This window comes from Pantherophis guttatus, chromosome 3, assembly GCF_059756535.1.
Source record: "Pantherophis guttatus breed Tessera chromosome 3, ASM5975653v1, whole genome shotgun sequence".
Lineage (NCBI taxonomy): Eukaryota > Metazoa > Chordata > Lepidosauria > Squamata > Colubridae > Pantherophis > Pantherophis guttatus.
Window position 1 is genome coordinate 87,779,962 of NC_142065.1, and position 26,520 is coordinate 87,806,481.

Here is a 26,520-nt window from a genome sequence, read left to right on the forward strand (position 1 = left end):
CGCACCCGGAAGTCCACCGGAAGCCAATGCAGCTCGCGCAGGAGAGGAGTCACATGGGAGCGCCCCGTCGCTCCCATAATCCCCCGCGCGGCCGCATTCTGCACCAGTTGGAGCCTCTGGGTGTACCCCAAGGGGAGCCCCATGTAGAGAGCGTTACAATAGTCAGACGAGAGGTGACGAGTGCTTGAGTGACCGTGCGTAGGGAATCCCGGTCCAGAAAGGGGCGCAACTGGCATATCAGGCGAACCTGACAAAAAGCCCCCCTGGCCACGGCTGTCATATGCCCTTCTAAAGACAGCCGTGCATCCAGGAGGACACCCAAGTTGCGGGCCCTCTCCGTGGGGGCCAATGATTCACCCCCAATAATCAGCGATGGCGTCAGCTGGCTATACTGGGACGCTGGCAGCCACAGCCACTCGGTCTTGGAGGGTTGAGTCAAAGCCTGTTTCTCCCCATCCAGACCCGCACGGCCTTCAGGCACTGGGTCATCACTTCCAAGGCATCATTGGGATGGTCTGGGGTGGAAATGTACAGCTGAGTATCATCAGCGTACTGATGGAACTCCACCCCAAAACCACGGATGATCTCACCCAGCGGCTTCACATAAATGTTGAACAGAAGGGGCGAGAGGACCGACCCTTGTGGCACCCCACAAACAAGTCTCCTTGGGGTCGACCGCTGCCCCCCTGTCAACACGGATTGCGACCGGTCGGAGAGATAGGAGAACCACCGCAAAACACTTGAATGTTGATCATTAAAATTCTTTGTATCGTATGTATTTGAATCCACCAGACATGATAAAATAACCCTTCATGTTAGCCACATTTCCAACAGGAAATTTGAAGTACGTTTGTACATTCTAGACAATTTTTCCTGGAGTTATACACCAACAGTAACTACATCTTTTTATAAAAGTTTTCTTTTAGGTTATAGCAATGTAAATCTCGATCCTTTTAACCATATATTTTTCCCACTGTTTCATCAGTATATTGTGTCCAAAGTTCTTAGTTCATTTCATGATACACTCATTCACTGGTACTTCCATTTCAAATTTCAAACCCTTCTTTGAAGGTCCCCAAACCCCTGGCCACAGCTCATTGAGAACCAGGTTGCCAAAATGGCAGGAGAGCATGCAAAGCTTCATTTGTACATGCGCAGGATTTAGGTTGCACCCACAAAGCCATTCTCCCTCCCCCTGCTGCCAAAACCACTCGGCGGAATCAAAAAAGTTGGGGACCTCTCATATACTTGCTGCTAATTTGCATGTATGTCCACCAATCTAGGTTCACTCCTTGTTCCTGAAGTAACAATATATGAGAGATAGACAGAGATTTGGGATTAGCCAAGAGGTGCAGATTTTGGATAGAATATTATTGGGGGTGGATGAAAAGGTGTTATCTAAATGTTATAAATTCTTTATGGCTATGGAGGTAGGTGAGGATGGTGCGAAGACTTTGGTTCATGCCTGGGAAAAGAATCTAGGTTATTCAATAGAGCCTGAGAGGTGGAGCGAAATTTGGACTAGGAATATGAAATTAACCCGGTCAATAGAAGAAGAGCCTGGTGGCGCAGCAGACTAATAGCCTGTTATTAACATCCAGCTGCCTGCAATTACTGCAAAGTTCGAATCTCCCCAGGCTCAAGGTTGACTCAGCCTTCTATCCTTTCTAAGGTAGATAAATTGAGGACCCAGTTTGTGGGGGCAATAAGCTGACTTTGTATAAATATACAAAAGTATGAAGGCTATTGTTTAATGCATTGTAAGCTGCCCTGAGTCTCTGAAGGGCGGCATATAAATAAAATTAAATTTAAAAAAAGGATATAAAGAAAATATATATAAAATGGCATATCAATGGCATTTACCGCCAGGCAGAAATGTTCCCTGGAATACCCTCAGTCTGTTAGAAATGTGGCGTTAAAGAAGACACATATTTCCACCAATGGTGGACCTGCCGAGAGGCAATGAAATTTTGGAAGAATATTCTGAAGTGGCTCAATGAAATGTTGGGGCAGCATATACAATTGCGTCCTGAGGTATTTTTATTAGGGATAAGACCCAAAAATGTTAATAGAATGGCATAGTACCTGCTGCTGCATATAACAACAGCTGCAAGATTGGCATGGGCCCAATACTGGAAGATGGATGTTAGCCCACTCGAACAAGTAGTAATTCAGAAAATAATGAATTGTGCGGAATCAGATCGGCTTACTATGTTACTGAAAGGACAGGGGGACACAGATTATTATATATCTTGGAATCAATGGTATAATTGGATGTCAAATCGAGCTATAAATAGAGATATCGGATAAGCATGTCAATTGATATATGTAATAGACTTTTGTACGTTACCCTATATATGTAATGGGACATATTGTGATGTAGACCACTATAGATTTAATGTTTGTTGGATGTATAAGACAAAATAAAATTCAAAAAAAAAAGTTGGGGACCTCTGCTGTAGGTCATCAGTAGCTCCTACTGAAGAAACATGAAAAACCAGAGGATCAGTACATTCTGTCACAAGGTTGACACAACTGGAGAAGGGAAAGTGACACATGCTTATTAAATTCAACAGCTAGGTTTGTACAATGTTAGATGCCATGAACAAGCAGGTGACATATGAACGAGGCAAAAAGTGAATTTAGTCCATGTCTAAGCCTTTTTCAACTCCTTTTCTTTTTTGACATTTTTGTGCTCTTTAAAATCCCTGAAGATTATCACCACAGGAAAGAGATTACTAATCATAGACATTTATTTATTTATTTATTCAATTTGTATAGCTATTCATCGCAAACCAATGACTCTGGGCAGTGAACAATCATATATTGAAATTAATTAGCCCTTGGTCTTCGTTTTTCTCAACAGGAATTGCATTTTAATCATGGACTGTAGATCTAATTTTTTTTTCATTGCATTCAAGAGGGAAATTGCAAACTTTTATTTTTGTTCCGATCCTCAGCAGTGCTTATATTAAGGCCATGAAAGACAGTTCTCCCCCTACCCGACCCACAATTTTTAGCCAGTGTCATTATAATGATATCTATAAAATGGAACACTGTATGCAGACAGGAATTTGAATGACATCTGCATGAGAGGAAGGGATTAAGCATCACACTCACGATTGAGTTACTGGATAAAATAATGAGTTCTATAAATTCACTGAATTATATGGAATAGTTTCATTCAATTTCCAGATACCTAGATGAATGAATGAATGGTTCAGTATCTCCTTCTCAGGAAATAGACTAATTCAGAGTCTAGGCAATTGGAGTTTGTTCTCAGTTAATCTGTACTGTGCTTATTCCTTTTAATTTCCTTTGCTGGTTTCCTGTTGAGCTTCAATATCAAATAGCTAAGTTTTGAAAAAAAAGTCTAGTGAATGCCTCTGTTCTTGCATATACAACATAAACCAGCAAGTATCAATAATATTTGATAGCTTTTTCTTTGATGAAGATGTGCCATCTGTATGAGGCTTGAATGAATTTGTAGTTTGGACATGTACTTTGGTTGGCACAGGAAACTATATCAAAATCATAGATAGATAAGGATAAACACTTGTACATTGCTATTCAGATCTCTTTCCGTGACTGCTCAGATCTCTTTCCGGAATGGCATGTTTGTTCCCAAGAATTCTATACTATTCTGAAAAAGCCAAGAATGCTTGATAAAATGAAGTTTTAGGTGTTTGTCAATATCCCCTTTTTTTCAAAGTGAATTCACATAGAGGGAGGTATTCTTACAAAACAGCTGTTCTATAACCTGCATTTGAGCTCCTAAATATTAGCCAATCTTTGCTTCTCTCTACATACTTCAAATTATTTGATTTAACCAAGATGATAGAAAAGTTGATCAATGCCTCTTTAGTACTGTGGTTTTCTATATAATTTTATGAGTGAGCTTCAGCCTTTCTTATCATATTAAACCCTCCCTTGAAAATTCCTGGTATTATTTTGCTGAAGATACAACTATTCCCTAAAGTATATCTTTAAAAACTGAGTAAGTTTTACTGCACTAGCAAATGAAGGGGAGTAAAATACTTTCTGGAATCTATAGCTTACTGGCAAGCAATATGAGCAATGAGCGAACAGCATAAATCTATGTAAAATAAGATTCCGATCTAACATACTACCATGGGAATCTTGATATTTCTATATCATAAAATGTGCTCTTCAAGTCAGTGGGTAAAAACTATCCATCTTAGATTGATCACTAATGAATTCTAGCTTCTGTTAACCATACAGCAGCTTACTGCAGTTTACATATAGCCACTTTCTCAATTATCTCTCTGGTCTAGTTCACACAAAGAGATGAGACTGAAAATTTTTCTCAATCCCATTTGGATTGCAGAAGGGAGGAATCCTAACTGAATACTTTACCATTTAAAGCCACAGCTGCATGAGCTCCCTAAATACACAGGTCTCCATATCAGAGAGAAAAATATTACAGTAGCCGAATCTTTTTATTGGCAGATTAAAGTTTAGATGTGCAAAATGTCTGTGCTCAGAAGCTAAGCACAAACAAATTTGTTTAGACTACCAGGGGATTCCAAAATTGTAGACTGTGCCCTATTGGAAAAAAAAGAAACGAAATAAATCAATAGCAAATCTTTTCCAATACTGTTGCCAAGGAAGTTATCTACCGCAGGATGTACCTCCTAAGTACAGATTAGTTGTGGCTCCTAAGCCAAGCTTTCTGATGCCTGCCTAGCTAATGGAAAAAGTGATATTGCTGGCAACTGTTGGTAGGCCACTGCTCCTTTTTCTTCCCAGAGTTTTCCCATAAGTGCAGGGTTTGCTTTTCGCCCGTAGATCACAGGTATCAAACTCACAGCTGTTGCCGTCATGTTGCCATCATGTGATGTATTGTGATGTTTTTTCTCTTTGCGGAGCTGGGTTGGGCATAGCCTGTGTGTGACGCATCTGACCCACGGGCCCCCAGTTTAACACCCCTGCCCTAGATCAAGCAAGTGTTGATCCATTGGTGGAAACAGGAATTGATTGACTGGCTTTTCACCCAACCTTGATGTCATGGACTGAGAGCGTGTGACTGGCTCAAAGTTACCCGGCTGGCTTTCATGCCTAAAGCGGAACTAGAACTCCCAGTCTTCTCATTTCTAGACTGCTTCTTAACCACAAAACCAAGCTGGCTCTCAGTTGATAGGCCACATCTGCCATTGGCAATGACTAATCTAATGGAGATTCAGCAAAGAGTAAGGTAATCACTACCATTTCATATTGTATCTATGCATTAGTGTTATTCGCATAACTCTCTCTTTGGGAAAGGATAGATAAGTAGAGGACTCTGATTCATTTTTAGGAAGGAGCGGTGGTGGGTTGCCCCCGGTTCAGACCGGTTCGCAAGAAATGGTAGTAAAACCGGCAGGAGACTCCGCCCACTGACCCGGATGTCATCATAGGTGATCTACGCATACACGCGGGCGCGATGCGAACCAGTAGTAAAGGTAAGTAGAACTCACCCCTGGGAAGGAGAAATGGTTAAGTGAGGACCTGACTAGGCAGGTAAGATTCACAAACTGGATTCACACAAGTTACTTACTTTGCTTGACTGAATCAAGTGTTATTCAACCAAATTTTCTGTTCTTGAAGGGCACAACAAACTCATCATAAAAGTTATAGTCCTGCAACAGAACTGTGCTACAAACTGTTCAAACATATTTTAACCCAGTATGTGTGGAAACCCAACCATAAAGAAGAGCAAAGAGTAGAGCGCAGAGAGAAAACTTGTGCTGTTGTAACTTCAAACTTTTCTTGCCAGTTGTTAAGTGAATCATTGCAGTTCTTAAGTTAGTAACATGTTTGTTAAGTGAATCTGGCTTCCCTATTCAGTTTGCTTGTCAGAAGGTGACAAAAGATGGTCACATGACCACATAAATATGAATCAGTTGCCAAGCATTCAAATTTTGATCACATGACCATGGGGATCCTCCAACCATTGTAAATGTGAAAAACTATCATGTCGCTTTTTCAATGCTGCTGCAACTTTGAACGGTCACTAAACGAACTGTGGTAAATCAAGGAATACCTGTATATTTACTGAGTAGCCATTTTAAATTTAATTTCTTTCTATGATCTGTAATTACCGCTCTGTGCTACTAATTAAGAAACAGGGTCCAAATGAACGAGAACGAATGTTCTGCTGACAAAAGAATACTATACAGTATTCATATATTTACTGCTAGCACTGTTTTCGAAACATCAGTCATACTCTAAGTGTAATTCAGTACGCTGATGATACTCAGCTGTACATCTCCACCCCAGGCCACCCCAATGATGCCCTTGAAGTGATGTCCCAGTGCCTGGAGGCTGTACGGATCTGGATGGGGAGGAACAGGCTCAGGCTCAACCCTTCCAAGACTGAGTGGCTGTGGTTCCTGGCATCCCGATATAGTCAGTTGACTCCATCACTGACTATTTGGGGGCGAGTCTTTGGCCCCCACAGAGAGGGCTCGCAATCTGGGAGTCCTCCTGGATACACAGCTGTCCTTGGAGGAACATCTGACGGCTGTTACCAGGGGGACCTTTTATCAGGTTCGCCTGATCCGCCAGTTGCGGCCCTTTCTTGATCGGGATTCCCTGTGCACAGTCACTCATGCCCTCGTGACCTCTCGCCTTGATTACTGTAACGCTCTCTACATGGGGCTCCCCTTGAAGAGCACCCAGAGGCTCCAACTGGTCCAGAACGCAGCAGCGCGGGTAGTGACGGGAGCAGCATGGCGCTCCCATGTAACACCGCTCCTGCGCGAGCTGCACTGGCTCCCAGTGGTCTTCCGGGTGCGCTTCAAGGTGTTGGTTATCACCTTTAAAGCGCTCCATGGCATAGGGCCTAGCTATCTCCGAGACCGCCTGCTGCCACCGACGACCTCCCATCGACCCGTGCGCTCCCACAGAGAGGGCCTCCTCGGGGTGCCATCAGCCAAACAATGCAGGCTGGTGACCCCCAGGGGGAGGGCCTTCTCTGTGGGGGCTCCCACCCTCTGGAATCAGTTGCCCCCTGAGATAAGGAGAATCCATGACCTCAGTGCCTTCCGCCGTGCCCTTAAAACCTTCCTTTTCCAACAAGCCGGGCTGGCCTAATTCTTTTTAAGTGTTTTTAATTGTTTGGTTTTAATTAATGGGGCCAAATTTATATATATATTTTTTAACTGTATTTTAATATTTGTATTTGATGTTTTTATTTGGCTGTTCACCGCCCTGAGTCCTCAGGGAGAAGGGCGGTATATAAATTCAAAATAAATAAATAAAATAAATAAATTTCACTCATTGGCTGAATATATTGAAAAGTACCAGTAACAGCAAGCTCATTCTCATTAAAGAATTAGCTGGAATAATAGCTGAATCCCATGTCTTGTATTTCTATTTCTCCAGGGGATAGACCTTTCTTCTTAACTGAAAGTTGGAAAAATCAATTAACTTCTAGGCATAGGTATCTGCAGCAAGCCACAAAAATGTCAGCTGTCATGGTATTATTTTACAAATAGCACAAGTAAGCAGTGATATTGTGGCACCTAACACAAGAAATTTGTGCTATTTGCATCATAACATACATTGTCATTTGTCTCCTTCACCCTCCCTAAAGAACCTGTGCCATTAGGCCTTTTGATATGGCTCACTAGGTGTTCTGTTCCCCAGGCATCTGGCTCCACTGGGAACAGGCAGATAAACTCTAGCAAACAGGTTTTCATGCAGATTATAGTTATTTGGGTATCCTTCAGAAACCATAGACTTACTATCATGGTGAGTCAAGGTGAGGTTCATCCAAGTATTTCATAATCTATCCCATTTCTTAGTGTAAAATGACAGTAGTTCTGTCCCCCTGTTCAGAAAGCATGCTTCTCTCTTCTGTGGTAGTTCAAAATGGCCGGGTCTTTGTTCTGCACCCAGGCAGAGAGCCTCAGTGGCCAATCATACACACAGATATGGTCACATGTCATGGACTACATTTCCCATAATGCAATCTCTCTCTACATCTTCCACAATGCAATCTCTTAAGGAGACAGCTCTTAATCCTTAAGGTAACTAATTCACTATGACTCACTATCTGAAACAGCATACTAGGAACTGCAGGTCCTTTAATTAACAAAATAATTGTTCCCTTCTCTTTATACTCGTAGCACCATCAACTCTTGATATATTTTTGATGATCCATGAACACACACACACAAATCATTCTTCAGAATACCAAAAGAATGCTCTTGAAGTTCCTTGAAAGATCTGATAGCTCATTTAATTTGAAGGAGACTGTTTTGGGGTTCCATAGTACAGGAACTTTAGCAAAGTTAATTAGTTTGGGTCTTTAGCAAAGATAATGAGCTAACGTTATGTACATTACAAGTACCCACATCTGCTCAGAAATCCAGGTGATGAACCTGACAAGGCTTATAAAGAGTTGAGAGTTTGTGCAATGCTTTGGATTGAATTTCACAGAAATGCAAATGTAAGCACTGATCTGCAACTGTTTAAAGATACCACATTTTTTCTTGAGATAACACGGGAAAGGTATGCTATGCTCATCCTTCTGTATATTCTAGATTAGAGCACCTTTTCTGAATTACTTTTGAAGTGCAGTAGAGAGCCCTTAGCTTAAACCAACAAAGTGATGGAACAAATAAAAGCAGTACTATTGTTAATGTCCCACTATCATTCAGAAGATGTGGGTTATGTTTTCCAACTTCAGACCTTTTCAAAAAGGCATAAAGCAGCATTGATGGGGACTTCAGTTATGTCAATATCTGTGGGTTAGATAGCTGTGCCAATTACGGCCCTTCTAGACAATTTGGACTTCTTTTGCTGAACAGCATTTTCTTTTGGAAGGTGGAGAAAGACATTACGTGTCTTTGTCATGATGTTATGCAATTAGGAAAAATTAATTGAAGAATTGGAAGTAGCAGGAACATAGAGGTAAAACTGGAATTTTACATTTTAAGGGAAACTCAAGCTGAGTGTAATCAAACACATATTTTTTTAAAAAAAATTGGATTTTAATATACTTAGAACAAGGATTGAAAAATACCACTAAAAGAAAAGCCAATGTAATACCACTGCAAGAAACTAACTCAAAGTAAATGGGAGTTCCTAGGAGGACACTGCAGAAAGTTAAATAGAGCTACCATAAATTAATTTCCTTCCTAAAACCATCCTGAAACCAGAAACCAGTCCACAGTTCTTCACCAACACTATAAAGGTAAGGTAGAATCAGTTATTAAAATTCCACCAGTTAGTCAATTCAGGGAGTGAGAAACAGGCGGAGATCCAGTGGGTTTCAAAAGGCAACGAATCACAAAAATGGGCCAGGATATTCTTATTACCAGAAATAGTCACTAAAAGTTATTTCAGCAAAGTATGGATTTTCTGAACAGACTTAAATATACCAGACCTCACATTCCCTATCCAGATGCACCTGAAGCCTTTTTATGAAGCCTTAAGTTTTCCAAACTCTTGCCTTTCAAAGTTTAATTTCCATTATAGTTGACATTAATTGGTGGTTAGTCTTTTGGTACCCTGGCCTTTGAGTTTAGTTTAGTTTAGTTTAGTTTAGTTTAGTTTAGTATAGTATAGTATAGTATAGTATAGTATAGTATAGTATAGTATAGTATAGTATAGTATAGTGTATTGTATATAGTGTATAGTGTAGTATAGTGTATAGTGTAGTGTAGTAAGTATAGAATAGCATAGCATAGCATAGCATAGCATAGCATAGCATAGCATAGCATAGCATAGCATAGCATAGCATAGCATAGCATAGCATAGCATTGCATTGCATTGCATTGCATTGCATTGTATTGTATTTTCTTTGGACCAGTGGTGGGTTGCTCTGCCCACTCGCCCGGCTGTCTCTGCACATGCGGAGAAGTTTCTGTGCATGTGCAGAAGTGTCGTGCACCCACAAGCGAAACAGTAGTGGCTGAAATTGAAACCGACTACTGCTTAGAACCTAGAACACCTTGACTCTAGATGTAGATCCAAAATCTGAGAGATGGGTATTAGTGGGACCTGCATCTGGCATTAAAATCTAGTATTAATACCAAATTCCTCACCCTGTGAGGAAGATTATGTGTCTGGCTGGCCATGGCACTTGGGCATGAAGCATCCATTGTTTCTCTTAAATGCTGCTTGTTCAGTTTTGCAAGTTTTATATCTGTTCCTATTTGTATATCTGTTCCCGTTTCTAACTACAGTACTGAATTTCTCCATTTGCTCTGACGGTTTACAGAATAATGAATATAGCTTGAGCATGTAGATTACAGGATCATGAAGAGGTTACTAAAGAGATTCTTGAAAATCCTTTTCTGTTCTTGTTGTCATTGACTCTATTAAAATAAGCTTGTTTTCTTTCTCAGCATGGGACCCCATTCTGTAAAAGCTAATTCCTGAGACAGGGGGATTTGTTATATTGCCTTTTCAGACTCTGGGTAAGGGAGCATCTCGCCATTCCAGAAGGCGTTACAGAATTAGAAGCATAATCTCAATTTCCTAGGGATGTCTTCAGTTTGGCTCTTTTTACTCCTTTCTCTTGCAACTTATTTCTATCACATCAATTCCTTACGTGGAATGAGATAGAGAATGGAGCAGTGGTGGGTTCCTCCCGGTTCCGCCGAGCCGGTAGCGGTGACAATATGATGTCACCGAACTGGTTCTGCCCCCCTGCCCCCCCTGCATTATTCTTACCTTTTATTTGGCCCCACCCTCAATCTATTGCTGCCTCCTGAGTCCCAGCTGATCGGCTAGAGGGAAAAAAACTGTTTAAACTCTTGCCGTGGGGCTTCAAAGGGTCGCCCTACAGCTGATCAGTGTTAAAAGAAAACAAATGAGTAGACCGGTGCCTGCAAAAATAAATGAGTAGACGGATGCCTGCAAAAATAAATGGGTAGACCAGTGCCTCCAAAAACAAATGAGTAGACCTGTACAGCTCTGCAAGCAGTTAAAAGTCTGGTAGACCAGTACCTCTGATAAATCCTAAAGAATTGTCACATGACCATCAAGCCACACCCACAAAATAAGCCACGCCCACAGAACCGGTAGTAAAAAATTTTAGAACCCACGCCTGGAATGGAGGTCTGGGTTGTTGGTGGCAGGGATTTGGGGAGTGATGACCTGGGAATAAAAATAGAATTGTGATTCTTTTTCAAGTTGGGTGGATTCTTTCAGTTCTGAAAGTACAAGTTTTCCTGTAGGTCACTAAATACAATCATTTTCACTTGCTGCTGGAAAGATAATACCAATGATTTGGAAGAGGATATATTCAAGAAGGACATTGCCACTAAAACCTTTGTTATTATTCACTCATCTCTGGTGACAAGAGCACTTATTAAAACTGCTCAAGAAAGAAACAGATTTTTTTCTGGGATGGAAGGAGGAGGAGGAGTTAATTTCAAATCTAAGAAAACATGGGTGTCTGGAGAAGGAGGTATATTCTAACTCCAGTATGAATGACCTGGGAGAGCTAACGGGATTAGTGATCTCAGAATATCTCATCTAAGGGTATATTCTGCTAGTCTCTTTTCACATCTTTGGAAACAGGAGTGATCTAAATCCTACTCTAACATCAAACTACTCTATAGGTATGATATCTATGGAAGAGAACTAACCTCATAAAATGTGATGGAAACCTTTCTCATCCAACCAAGCCAGAATGCCGAGGGGATTAATTAGTCAATTTTGGTAAAGACTATTAAAGATGAAAAGAGTCATATATCTGCAGTAACCTGGGGCTATGAGTAGTATGAAGCCGAATTAGAATCCAGGCTTCTTTTACTGAGCATTAGTTTGAATTGGGGAAATTTGAAAAGTTGCCATAATTCATCTGAAATAGAAGAAATAAAGGCCAGCTTCTCTGGATCCTCACCCTGGCAAGGCATTTATGATAAATCTGAGAACTCCGAGGAAAAGCAAATTCTCTCTCTTTCTACACATATGCGCACAAACACATATCCAAATATATAACTTGGCATAACAAGTTAAATAAGTAGCCAGCAGGAGTTCATCCCAACTCAGTGGCATGTAAGTTGCTTTCACAAATTTGCTAGTATTTGTCCATGCATCTGTCCATGGACAAAAATGTCATTGTGTCAAGGAGCAGGACACTCTCAAGCTGCAAATAAATCAAGCCTAAACTGGTGCAGTTTTGATATGGTAGACGGCAGTATGGAGTCGCAGGAGGGAGGGTCACTTTCCCAGATGGCAAAGAGACAACGGAGCTTGAAGTGTCTGGAGGACAGGAAGAGGGCAAGGACAGATCCTTCCTAGCAATCCATACAGTATAATTATAGTTATGCAGATAATTGCTTTAATCTGGCAAGATTCTGTCTGTAGGTGAACAACAATAAAGCAACTAATCAGAAATAATCCTACCGTAGTTTTCTTGGCAAAGGTTTGCCATTTCCTGCTTCCTAGGACTGGCCCCAGGTCGCCCAGCTGGCTTTGTCCTAAAATGAAACTAGAACTCACAGTCTCCCAGTTACAAATCTGGTGCTTTAACCACTACATTATTCTGGCAATAAAGCAGCTTTACTTAATATTTATTCATTAACATTTCTATGACAGTCCAGTCCAGCAGGCTCCGAGGAACAGTATAAACTCTAAAACCAATATTCCTTTGAAGTAATTCCCTCCTGTTAAACAGGTCAAAATAACTTAAATGAATGGAATTGTAATGAATGTTACAAGTATCTCAAGCATCTCATATTTTAAGTTTATGGACTGAACATTGGCTGTGCCAGAATGAAAGGATTTGCCAAAAATTGCCCAAAATTTGCCAATTTCCAAATGAAGATTTCCATATTTTTCTTTAAATTATTCCGATTTCCCTGCAACATTTTAAAATGTTTCACTGGTGAAAGAATCCAATTGCTATTTTTCCTGAAGTCTTCTGATGACTCTAAGAACTTTCAATTAGTCCTCAGGGAGAAGGGCGGTATATAAATTTGATATAAAATAAAAAAAAAATAAATTACATCCCATACTCTTTTTTAAAAACATAACATAACATAACATAACATAACATAACATAACATAACATAACATAACATAACATAACATAACATAACATAACATAACATAACATAGTTTTGCCTTAATTTCTTTGGCTTTTTCAGATGTTTCCTTGAATTTTGCTTTACAACTGACTCCCATTGCAACTTTCATGGCAAAATTTCTTATTAGCTTTTATCCTTGTGGCAATAAAAAGAGAAGTAAGACCAATCCCCATCTCTAAAGTTACAACAGATGGTAATCCAAGAATCAACGAATCTTTTTGTCCATATGGTTTGAAAATAACACCCATGCTGAAATGCCAAAAAATCAGGAAAAATAAACCCCATACCCAGAAAAATAAAGCTTGTAGGCCAGACTGATTCATACACTGAGGAAAAGAAAAGTAGAAGGTGCTTTGCCGTCTACATCAGAGATGACTCAAATACTCATTGGGAATTCGCTACATCACAACTGAAAATTTTAATGTTGCAATTAGTATATTAGTCATTTACATCATTCAGGATGAAGAAGGCAGGAAAATTCCCCCAAGCATTGTGCTTTTAGAGCACAGGTGTCAACTCACTGTGTCACGTTGCCATCACGTGACGTTTTGCGACATTTTCCCCATTCGCGGAGCTATGCTGGGCATGGCCTGCACGTGATACATCTGGCCTGTGGACCGCCAAGTTGACAGCCCTGTAGGGAGTTATCTAAGACAGGGGTGTCAAACTCATGGTGTCATGGCGGCGTCACACGATGTATCAGGACTTTTTTCCCCTTTGCTAAACCAGATGGGGGTGGACCCAGGATGTGACACACCCGGCCCGCTGGCCACGAGTTTAACACCCCTGATATAAGAGATGAACTGTAGAAATAAAGAAGCTGTAATTCTCCAAATGTCATTGAAGAACGCCATCAATCTGACAATTCACTTAGGGCAAGATAAATATTACTTTTGAAACAACTGCTTTCTTTAAAAAAAAAATCATGCATCATAGAAGGCCATTGTTCAAGGAAAATATTAAACTTCAGGTCAGATCTTGTGGGATGTGGGTGAGTTTTTAGAAAGGGAAATAGGATTATGTGGGTATCATATAAATATATTGTGGGCTCTGTGTTTCTAATCTTTGAACTCAGTCCTGCTCGGAGACTTTAGAAATCTCCTTGAAATGTTTGTGAAGTCAAGAAATTCTGCAAGGTGGAATGTCAGCTTTTCAGCTTCATTTATCTATTTCTGCTGGGGAACAAAATCAGTTACACAAGACATAAAGATGGGTTTCTGGAGAAAAGAGAGTTATTTCAGTTTAAAATTGGACTGAGTGTGAGAGCCTGCTGTGGGAAACCTTACTGAGACAAGCTCCTATTACAGCCTGCTAACATGAAGCCATTTCTACAGTGTGTTTCTTTCTCTGCTTTATACCCTCATGTATTCTTTCTTCCTTTCCATGTGTAGAAATATTTTGTGTTGAATGTGCTGAAAAAACTTAAGGTAACAATGCTACCATGCGGCTCAGTTTCAGAGTAAGAATAAAGTGCAAGCTGATAGTTTGCACTGAAACAATTAAGTGGGATTCATACATGGATGCTCGGAGGGTTCTTAAACAGGGGGAAGTATCAATGAAATAATGTTAGAACTAGGCACAGTATGGCTGATTTAAAAATAAAAATGACCTGCAAGAGCCATAGTGGCACAGTGGTTACAATGCAGTACTGCAGGCTACTTCTGCTGCCTGCCGGTTGCCTGCACTTTGGCAGTTCAATTCTCACCGGCTCAAGATTGACTCAGCCTTCCATCCTTCCGAGGTTGGTAAAATGAGGACCCAGATTATTGGGGGGCAATGTGCTGACTCTGTAAATGGCTTAGAGAGGGCTATAAAGCACTGTGAAGCGGTATAGAAGTCTAAGTGCTACTGTATTTGGTGGCAAGAGAAGGAATTAAGACTGTGATAAAGAAAGGAGAATTTGAGCCCTGTGCTTCTTTGGCAAGGCTTAATCTAAATTCTAGGCTGGGTCCTGGAACTGATCACTTGAAAAGGGACAATAGCCTTCTTTGATCTTAGATATCTTGATTCACAATCATGGCTCAGTTCAATCTCTGTATCATGTGCTCATCTAAATGTCTACCACCACAATGATGGTGAAACTTTTGGGTTTGGCATATCAAAAGGTTGGAAATACTTAACTTGACTCTGCTGGAATGTCATCCTTCCAACCCCCCCAAAGCTATTTTATATTGCCCCCTTCCCCTGACATCTAGGCTACCCTGAACAGTGGCCTTTGGTAGTAGCACCAAGGCTGGGCCTGAAGTAGATGCCTAGGCCTTGACTTCAGTCCTAGCACCACCGCTGCCACTCAATAAGCTCCCTTTGCTATTGTTTCAGTATGTTGAGAATTTAAACGAAACAACCATTTTTTTTCCCTGAAACAAATGGAAAATGGACAAAAAGGTTGTGTGCAAGGATCAGGCTATGGAGTTGTTGTGGCCCGCCAGTGGCCTGCGCGGATCGTGGTTGATCCCGATGACGAGGGGTCTGGTGTGGTGTCACACCAGCAGCCTGCGCAGCCAGTGCTCGCATCGGACAGCAAGGAGGCTGAAGAGGATGTGGTGCCAGAGACAGAGACTCAGCCAGGGCCTTCAGAACCTCCAGAGGCTCCCTCAAGTGGAGAGAACGAAGTGGAGGAGCCTCTTCTCAATGCTCGAGCACGCAGGGCTGCCAAAAGGCAATAGTGGCTACTCAGGAGGAGAAGGTCTCCTCGAGAGTAAGGCTTGAGGATAATTGGCCACTCTGTTAGCCTATTTAAGTCACACACGGTTAGTAAGTTTTGCTGAAAACAACTTGTAATTATCATCAAAGCATTTTTGGAAAAGTCTTATCATATTTTGTTTTCTGGGCTGGTTGCCAACTTTTGCCGGACTTTGGTTTATTTTTGCTACTTAATAAATTTGATAAGGACCGTTGGTGTGTATCAATATCCTTGGAAATCTGGAGCTGGGGCAGAACAGGAGTGTAACAATGGTAGACCAGCAGAAAGAATTCCAGATTTGAAAATAAGAATGATTAAAGACAAATATGGATGATTGCTAGATGGCAGCAAGGGATCAGAGAATAATCTAACTCTGCCATCTGATGGCCAACTGTTTTTCTTTGCAATTAAGTCCCACCAATCATTCTAGCAAAAAAGTATCTAATTACAGTAAAGGTAAAACAGCCTGTCTATCTCTCTGTTTTCCACCTTTATTGGTTTTATAAATAACTCAAGGCAGTGAACATTCCTAATACTCTTTCCTCCTATTTTCCCCACACCAACAACCCTATGAGGCGAGTTGAGTGACAGTCCCAAGACACACAGATGCCTTACAGCAGGACTAAAACTCAGTCTCATTCCCTTTTAGTGTTTATGTATGTCTTTCAGGGTGGATAAAAATCAATATTAAAATAAAATTTAAAAAATAAATAAATCCATTTTTTAAAATTTAAATTGGATTTTTTTTTATTTTTATCAAATTTATTTTAATAAAATGCTTTTGGAGTAGAAATCTATCTAGAGATAGTTTTCTATTTAAGATACATTAATAATTTAGTTTATTTAACATGAAATGGAGCTTAGTTCTGTAGCATGAGGCTGGACACTCTGCAATATTAGGACTGTCGGTGAGTCAACAGCGAGTCAGAGGAGGAACTGCTGCGGGACAGAGATGATAATTTAAAAATTATGATTTAAATCGAGTTGATTTAAATCAAGCCTTTTTTACTAGTGATTTAAATCATGACTTAAATCATGATTTAAATCCACCCTGATGTCTTCTGTTATTATATTTTACAGCAATTAAAAATGCAAGTAAACTTTATATTATTTCATCTGGAGCCTACTTAGAAGTTCCACTTCAGATAGATAGGCCACCTATCGAGAAATGTTGATGAAAATATGTTTGCAAAAAAACCTTTTTTTATCCTGTTCTTCAGCTGAAAAGGCCACCAGGGTATCTTATATATAATTAACATATGGAGGCTTATAAGCTAAAAAGATGACACCCAAAGTCAAGGGAAAGGGGAGGGAGAGAAGGAGGAGGAGAAGAGTAAGAAATTTAAGTCATCAATTCCTACAAGTGAATAAAAGTGAATAATAATGTGCTGGGGGAGGAAAACTCCTTGAAGTTGGCCTTTTAGCATAGCTAATGGAACGGCCCCTTCTCCACCTTCTCCTACTTTATTTTGAAGGAACATATGACTTTTAGGAAATGGGACCATTGATCCATAACTGGTACTTGCTGCTTCATCTTTTTAACTAGACTTTTTGGCGATCGTGTATGTAAAGCAAGGACTTTTCTACCGAGCTCTTCTTCTTCGAGTTTTGGATTACTCAGTTTGGGAAGATTTGGGACTTGTCTGATGCAAAAGGTATGTCTTTCCTAACCACTGAAATCAAACTGGGTTTTTCTCACACCAGCAATGAGCAAAACGTTTTGATTTTGAATTGTTTTGAGTTGTTTTCCATTTGAATTTAGGAAATGGGGCTGTTGCAAGCTTTGAAACATTTCCAAAATGAACAGGATGAATCAAACAGCAGTTTGAACACTTTTGCACAGTTGGATCAACTGTTTCAAAACTGAAATAGGGCATTTCAAATTCAAACCATTTTGAATTTGAAACATTTTGTGCACAGGTATTTTATACTCATACCACAGTCCAGGCTACATGTTACACTAAGCCAGATTCTTTAATGTTCTGGCTAATTTTAGAATCAATTGAATGGGAGATTATGTGAGATAAATTAGGTAGGTAAGCAGGTGGGCAGGAAGACAAACAGATGGATAAATATTCTGCAATGGTTGCTCTGTTGTAATTTCTTGAAACCTTCAACTAATAGGAACATCTGCATAAACTGAAGCCCAGATCGGTGTATGTTTAGCATTACTCTATCATTATATATAAACCAGACCATCATGTTGATGAAAATGGATACTCTTTAGCTCTAAACTTTCCATGTAAATGGAAGCCTTGGTAGTACAGTGGTTTAATGCACCCTGTTATTAACACAGCTGCCTGCAATTTCTGCAGGTTCGAATCTTACCAGGCTCAAGGTTGACTCAGCCTTCCATCCTTTCTAAGGTAGGTTAAATGAGGACCCAGTTTGTGGGGGCAATAAGCTGACTTTGTATAAATATACAAAAGTATGAAGGCTATTGCTTAACGCATTGTAAGCCGCCCTGAGTCTCCAGAGAAGGGCGGCATATAAATCAAATTAAAATATAAAAATAAAAATAAATAAATAGAATACTAGCAAAAAAGATATTCTGCATCTGAATTAATCCCCATATGGATTTTAGAGAACTCAATTTTCAATCCAGTTAGAAGTAAATTTTTCAGGCAATAATTTGTTGTTGTTGTTGTTAGTTGCGAAGTCATATCTGACCCATCACGACCCCATTCCTCCAGGCCTTCCTGTCCTCTACCATCCTCTGGAGTCCATTTAAGCTCACACCGACTGCTTCAGTGACTCCATCCAGCCACCTCGTTCTCTGTTGTCCCCTTCTTCTTTTGCCCTCAATCTTTCCCAGCATTAGGATCTTCTCCAGTGAGTCCTTTCTTCTCATTAGGTGGCCAACGTGTTAGATTGGCGCAGGGGGAAAGAATACGCGAGCAGCGAGGGTCCGTTCAGCACTTTATTTAAGAGAACCAGAACGGCCGGCTGTGCTGCCGGGCTCGCCTTATAAAGGGAGTTGGCAGGCACGCCGGCCAATGACAGATCTTCAAATTTCCCGCCGGTGGACTAGCCAATCAGGCCGGGATGCCCATATACGGACATAACACAAAGTATTTGAGTTTCACCTTCAGGATCTGGAAGACGATGCACTCAATTTGCCAGCAAATTTAGAAAACTCAGCCAATAATACAAATCAATAATACCGACTAGAATACTAATTCAATTCAGATTACTTACTGTAGTTTAATATGTTTATTTAACTCCCAATCATAGGCATCTGTAGAAGGGGCAAACATTGTGATGTTGCAATGAAGCCATGTGACATATATACTCAAGTCCAATGCTGGGACATAAGGAAGTCCAAGGTTTCCATCATGGCATTGCTCTATATGTTTTATCAGGGTTTTTTTTTCTTGCTATCATAATTTGTATCAGGTATTTATGCCCCTAACTTCCTCTTAGATCTTTTGGTTAGCAACCTTCCCCCATGCCCTTCTGAATATGAATAAATTAGAACAATTCTATATTCCAATTTCTAATTTGAAGCAATTCTCATTTTCAAGTAAATCTTACTCGGCCAGGAAAGACAACACCATGCCTAGTTAGGTTGCTGGCACCAAGTAACAGTACACAATATTTGTACATTGTAGAATAGTGAACCAGGAATTCATCATCCAGCATTCTGTCACACTTAAATGTGATGGTCTGTTATAAGTGTTTTCCACCCATACAGCTCCACAGTTAACCTGAGTATTGTGCTCCTAAACATATAGCAACCATTCTTACAATCATTCCAGTGCCAAAGTCCATATCTCATATAATAAAAAGAGTGTACGTAAGCTTATAGTTTGATGAATTCAAATATTTTCCATTGCTAGATGCATCTTATCTGCAATTTAAATGTGCACACATAGACACATACCCATTTGTACTATACAGTATGCACAACTTTTCTTGCGATAAACATTTTTCTATGCAGCTTTGGAGTCAAAAACTGCATCAAAAATATGCAAAGTGGCCAACAAATAAGTTAGCTGTGTCCAAACATGCAAATTAAGTCTTCAAAATGCTGATAAGGTATATATATATATATTATAAAGACTTAAAAGTATTCTCTATCTCAGCTTTGCTCTAAAAACAGTATTTCCTGACCTGAACCCTCCTGGGGGCTTGGAGAAAAGCTATGTCAAACACAGTCAAGGACAGCCAAGCAGGGATGATATGAGAGGTAGCTCACAATATTTGGAGCGTGGTTCAGAGAATAACAGTACAGAATATGATAAAGGAAGGAAACACACAATATCTGCCAGTTTAGAAATCTACGTGTAGTCTTCAGCATACAAACATAATGGAATCTGCTCATTACAGTTATGACCAACCCAATTTTATGGATCATGTGACCAACCCGATTTTATGACTATTTGCGATGATCATCATCACAGTCATTAAGTCAATGCTACGGTTGTTAAGTGGACCGATGGTTTGCTATGGGTACATTTTGCTGAAAACAGGAAGTAAGTGCTGGTTTTCAGCAAAACTGTCATAAAATGTGGTCACATGACCACAGGACACCGCAGATGGTCATAACTGCAACTGTGCTGGCGGCGCCTGAAGTTCAGTCACACAACCATGGAGGAGGTCCAACCATCAGAACTTCAAATCTGGGTCATAAACAGCCTGAAGGTACGTCCGTCTTAACTTTGAAAGGTTGCCAAATCAAAAATTCAGTAAAAATTCATGAAAATAGTGAAACATTGCTACAAATACACAGGTGACTTCCAGTTGGTTGCTGGTAAAGAAATAAGTGTTTTTTTTCTCGTAGACATTGTGAGAGGAAAGCTGTGTCAGTTTATGGTAGACAATTATCAGAAGCCTAGCATCTTTTCTGACTAATACATCTTATTAAAAGGCGTAATCTATTGTGAATTGTAGTTTATTTCATCAGATGAGCTACAGCTCATGAAAGCCTTTTGCACTTTTAATAAAATTTGTTAGAAAAGATGCTACCAGATTCCCTCTGAATATTCTTCTGTAGTGCTAGGTTGCGACTCTTTACTACCTAAAGATAATGTTGACATTGGCCTTGAGGTAGCATGAGATAGGAAAAGTATACAGGTATTTTATTTTATTTTTTTGCCACTACTGAAGGGATGAAGGCACATAAGGCAGCCACAATACAGACAGTCCTCGACTTACAACAGTTCATTTAGTGACTGTTCAAAGTTACAATGACACCAAAGGTTTTTCACTGTCATGACCTTTCCAGCATCCCCATGATCATGTGATCAAAATTCAGATGCTTGGCAACTGGTTCATATTTATGACCGTTGCTATGTCCTAAGACCATGTGATCGCCTTTTGCGACCTTCTGACAAGCAAAGCCAATGGGGAAGCCAGATTCACTTAACAACCGGGTTATTAACTTATTAACTGCAGTGATTCACTTAACAACTGAGGCAGGAAAGGTCGTAAAATGAGGGAAAATTCACTTAACAAATGTCTCACTTAACAACAGTAATTTTGGGCTTAATTGTGGTCATAAATCGAGGACTACCTGTATTATGTTTCGTGCTTCATCTTAGGCCTAGGAAGTCTCCCTGAAGCCTCCTGGGAAGTGAAAACGGGCCTAGGAAGCCTCCCTGAAGCCTCCTGGGAGTGAAAATGGGCCTAGGAACCTCCCTGAAGCCTCCTGGGAAGCAAAAATGGGCCTAGGAAGCCCCCCTGAAGCCGCCTTGGAAGTGAAAATGGGCCTAGGAAACCTCCCTGAAGCCTCCTGGGAAGCAAAAATGGGCCTAGGAAGCCCCCCTGAAGCCGCCTTGGAAGTGAAAATGGGCCTAGGAACCTCCCTGAAGCCTCCTGTGAAGCAAAAATGGGCCTAGGAAGCCCCCCTGAAGCCTCCTTGGAAGTGAAAATGGGCCTAGGAAACCTCCCTGAAGCCTCCTGGGAAGCAAAAATGGGCCTAGGAAGCCCCCCTGAAGCCTCCTAGGAAGTGAAAACAGGCTAGGAAGCCGCCCTGAAGTCTTCTGGGAGTGAAAATAGGCTGCAGGGTGTGTGTGCTCCCCCCCACACACCCCATTTTGGGCCTAGGAGGCCTCCCTGCACTTACCTGGGAGCCACAATGGGGTGCATGGGGACTCCTGGAAGGGGTGGGGCCACCCAACAATTTAACTACTGGTTTGCCCGAACTGGCCCGAACCGGCTGAATCCCACCACTGATTACAGGGCAATATAGATAACAAATCTATGTAAATTGCATCAAAGCAAAACAATAATTGGCCATTGACTGTGCTGGTTGAGAATCCTGGACAGCCCATAATTTTGGGAAAAAGGCAAAATGTCATTAGAAATATTTGAATAATCTTTCTTTTAAATCCATCATTCCAAGCAAGGCTGTGAGCAGCAAAGATTTCTGGTATCTTTTCTCATTAATGCTCCGTAAATGACACCCAGGATGTTTGCAGCTGATGGGCATAATGTTAACAAGAGGAATTCTTCCAGCACTTTTATGCCTTAAGTTCCCTAAAGCCTGCAGCCTGAAAAAATGTCCAGTGTGACTAAAATGTCACTTCTCATATGTGTCATGTCCAGAGATGTGGATCTGTTCCCTTTGATGACCATCATGTCTAGTTTCTCCCCTTAGGCAAGTATTTCTCCCCAGCCATTTTCAGCACGGGACAAAAATCAGAAGATACCTTTGGTCTTCCAATTGTTGTTGAATTATCATGTTAATTCTATCTGGCAGAGCCAGAATTCAGTGGAAATGGAGTCCTGCAATACTTAGAGGGCCAAGAATTCTCCTCTTTGCTCTATAACAGTGGCTCACAACCAGTGGTGGGTTTCAATTTTTTTTACTACCGGTTCTGTGGGTGTGGCTTGGTGGGCATGGCATGGCTTGGTGGGCGTGGCAGGGGAAGGATACTGTAAAATCTCCATTCCCTCCCCAATCCAGGGGAAGGATACTGCAAAATCCCCATTTCCTCCTGATCAGCTGGTACTTGGGAGGCAGAGAATAGATGGGGGCGGGACCAGTCAGAATTTTTACTACCGGTTCTCTGAACTACTCAAAATTTCTGCTACCAGTTCTCCAGAACTGGTCAGAACCTGCTGAAACCCACCTCTGCTCTCAACCTGTTCTTCACCACGGACTCCCTTTTAAATAACTTTTGTGGCCATATACCAACAAGACTTAACTCAAGATTTACAGTAAATCTGAGAACACCAGGTATGGGAAAGGTAATTCTAGTAAAACATTAACCAGTTGCATTCAGAAATAATATTAAAATACTTTGGGCAGTGGTGAAATCCAAATTTTTTTACTACCGGTTCTGTGGGCGTGGCTTGGTGGATGCGGTGTGGCTTGGTGGGCATGGCTTGGTGGGCATGGCAGGAAAAAGATATTGCAAAATCTCCATTCCCACCCCACTCCAAGGGAAGGATACTGCAAAATCCCCATTCCCTCCCCACTCTTGGGAGAAGGATATTGCAAAATCTCCATTCCCATCCCACTCTGGGGCCAGCCAAAGGTGGTATTTGCTGGTTCTCTGAACTACTCAAAATTTCTGCTACCAGTTCTCCGAACTGCTCAAAATTTCCGCTACCGGTTCTCCAGAACCTGTCAGAAGCTGCTGGATTTCACCCCTGACTTTGGGGAAGTAAATCCTAATTTCAATCTGCAATCTAGTGACCCTACCTGCTACTGTATTTCATCAATCTCAAGTAAGCTTCTTTTAAGAAGTTTTAGAATAACAGATTTCGAAGTCTTCTAGTCCAACCCCCTGTTCAAGCGGGAAACCCTATAGCATTTCAAACAAATGGTTGTCCAATCTCTTCTTAAAATCTTCCAGTGATGGAGCACCCACAATTTCTGGAGGCAAGTCATTCCACTGATTCATTGTTCTAGCTGTCAGGAAATTCGTCCTCAGTTGTAGGTTGCATTACAGTAGGACAAGACTTAAAGCAATGCAGTTTTTGGTTTTGCACATCACTGCTTGAAACCTCAGCAGAATTTTTCAATTAACCATTTTTAATTTTTGTTTGTTGTGCAATGCAGAACTTTCAATAAAAATTATTAACACTGAATTGCTGAATTCATGGCTCTTTGGGAGAGAGAGAAATGGTGAGTAAGCAGACTGTTTCAGATTTTGGGAGTATAACATGTCAGTGTAAGAAATTTTTATTTGAACTATTTCAGTAAAATGCATAATCCATTGTGCAAATTAAAAAAAATAATTGCTCCCCATTGTAATTATATTAGGATCTTATTTGGGTTATGTAAATTTCATAACTATGTTAACATTTGAATAATTCAATGGACATCCACAGCAAAAGGGAAAAAACCCTTCTGAATAGACTGTGTTATTGTAACATAATAAACTTTATTTAACACATTCACTTACTAACTCTTTAACAACCCACCATGAGACAGAGCACTGGAGCAAAAATAACATGCATAGAAATACGTAGCTTCAATCCTTGATCACTATGTTAAAAAAATAACAAACGTTTCCCATATGTACTTTACAAAATTGAACATAAACTCCCAAACATTTTTGTTAAAGATTAGTTAGAAAATATTTTGCTATGCTAGATCAATATACAGAAAAATAAAATCATAGTTTCTATCACTGTATGGAATGAATGCACACAAAATACTATTGTTGGCTGCATTTGTGCTTCTTTTGAGTTTGTGTTTGACCAGTGGAAATTGGGTAGTGAATTCCCCTTGATCGATCCAAGAATGCAGATGCTCAGCTGAGTTAGTTCAGATTTAAGAAATGAGTCAGATACTCCTTGTAAAAAATTGGGGTTAAATGTCATTTAGAGGAACAGTATTAGGGATTGTTAGCAAATCGGTCTCAGCATTAAACCCCTTCTTCCAAACCCTCAAGTAAAGTATAATTAAAATGATAGCAATAGCACTTAGACTTACATAGATTTCACAGTGCTTTACAACCCTTTGTAAGTGGTTTACAGAGTCAGTCTATTGCCCCCAACAATCTGGGTCCTCATTGGAAAGATGGAAGGCTAAGTCAACCTTGAGCCTGTGAGGACTGAATTCATGGTGGCGAGCAGAGTTAGCCTGCAATTGCAGTACTGCATTCCAACCACTACACTACCATGGCTCTTTGATAAAATGATATCAAGCCTACCTTGAGGACAGTCTATTGTAAAACATCCATAAAGTTCAGCCATGGACTGGAGGCCATTGGACTCAATCAGAGCCCTGTTTTTCCTCTCCATGTAGATTAGCCTATGACAAGAATTAGGAAGTCTGTAATTATATCTTATTTCTCCATTTGTAATGGAATGTGCGAATACCTTGGGGGAAGAGATACTGCTTAGGAATCAGAGAAGAATGGTAGAAATCCCAAGTGGCTCATAAATCAGAGAAAGAAACTTAGGAAGCATCTGCCATAATGGATCAAACAGTTAAAACAGAGAAAAGTTTTTACTTTCAGACATGCAAGATTCTGTTAATTAGCCTTACAATAAAGCAGAAATTTCCTTTCAGGTTTACTAGGGAGGGCTGACACCATCCATCTCTCCTTCTGTTCATTCATGCAAGTAATTTACCGATAAAGCAGAATTCTATGCTCCATATTTCCTGCTTCATGACAGTTGGGGTATGTGCATGTTTGTTTATTTGGAAATGGTAGGGCTTACTTGGGGTGATGTAGTTTTAGTTTCTCTTTCTCTTCACTCTTTCTCTCCTTTTAATAATGAGAATGATCCAGCTGCTACCTGGAATTCATTCTCTTCCCAGTATCTTCAATGCAGCATGGATCCAAGGCATTCTACCACTGAGGACCTGTATACTGCACGAGTCAAAAAGAGGCCTGTGAAAATATCTACAGACCCCTCACATCCTGGACACAAATTATTTCAACTTCTGCCCTCAAAATGACGCTATAGGGCACTACACATCAGAACAACTAGACACAAGGACAGTTTTTCCCGAATGCCATCACTCTGCTTAACAACTAATTCCCACAACACTGTCAAATAATTTACTAAGACTGTATTACTATTATTCTTCTCTTCCTTCCTAGTATCTATCTCTTCCCACTTATGACTATAACCATGTTGCTTGTATCTTTCAATTTGTATAGTTTTATCTGTTTACTAGTACGATTTGATAGCTTATTAGTAACCTTGACATCACTGGTCAGTGTTGTATCTTTTTATTCTTGATGAATGTATTTTATTCTCCTTATGTACACTGAGAGCATATGCACCAAAGACAAATTCCTTGTGTGTCCAGTCATACTTGGCCAATAAATAATTCTATTCTATTGTATTCTATTGTATTCTATTGTATTTTCTATTCTATTTGTGGTCTCTGTTGCCTCAGAGTAACATGCAGCTTTATCCTAAGATGAAAATGAAAAACGAGGATTTGACTGGGGTCTAAAAGGATTGTACTGTGCTCTGCATTTGATAATATGCTTGTGTGTTCTTACATCTGCATTATCAAAAAGAGTATAGACTTCTAAACAAATAGGTAACCCCCGATTTCTACATGCAGATAGCCCTCGTTTAATGATCAACCATTTTACCACTGTTTGAAGCTACAATGGTCATAAGAAGGGGAGCTTTATGGCCCATAAAACAGCCCTGGCCATCATAAATGGTCACACTGATCCACCCACCCCAGTCAATGAACATGTTGGGTGGATCACTTCCACAGTCACATGACCTCAACTCATGGTTTTTTGTTTTTTTTTTGGTCAGTTTCCAGAAATTAAGTGGGCATTCAAATTAATGTATTTACTTAACAATCACGGCATTTGCTTAATGATTGCAGCATTCGCTTAACAACTGCAG

General features: G+C 40.4%; 1 protein-coding gene across 2 annotated transcripts in view; it reads right to left on the reverse strand.

Annotated features, from left to right (window-relative positions):
• The window catches only part of OLFM3 (olfactomedin 3), a 214,264-nt gene that overhangs the window by 69,296 nt on the left and 118,448 nt on the right, over positions 1 to 26,520 (reverse strand). Inside the window, exon 1 of one of the 2 annotated variants that reach the window (XM_087889995.1) lies at positions 7,749 to 7,878. The exons of the other annotated variant lie outside the window; for it this stretch is intronic. Within the exon in view, the coding sequence (XP_087746121.1) occupies positions 7,749 to 7,754 (6 nt within the window). The 5' untranslated portion in view covers positions 7,755 to 7,878. Of the gene's footprint in view, positions 1 to 7,748; positions 7,879 to 26,520 lie in introns of those variants that run through there. 2 annotated transcript variants of the gene reach the window in all.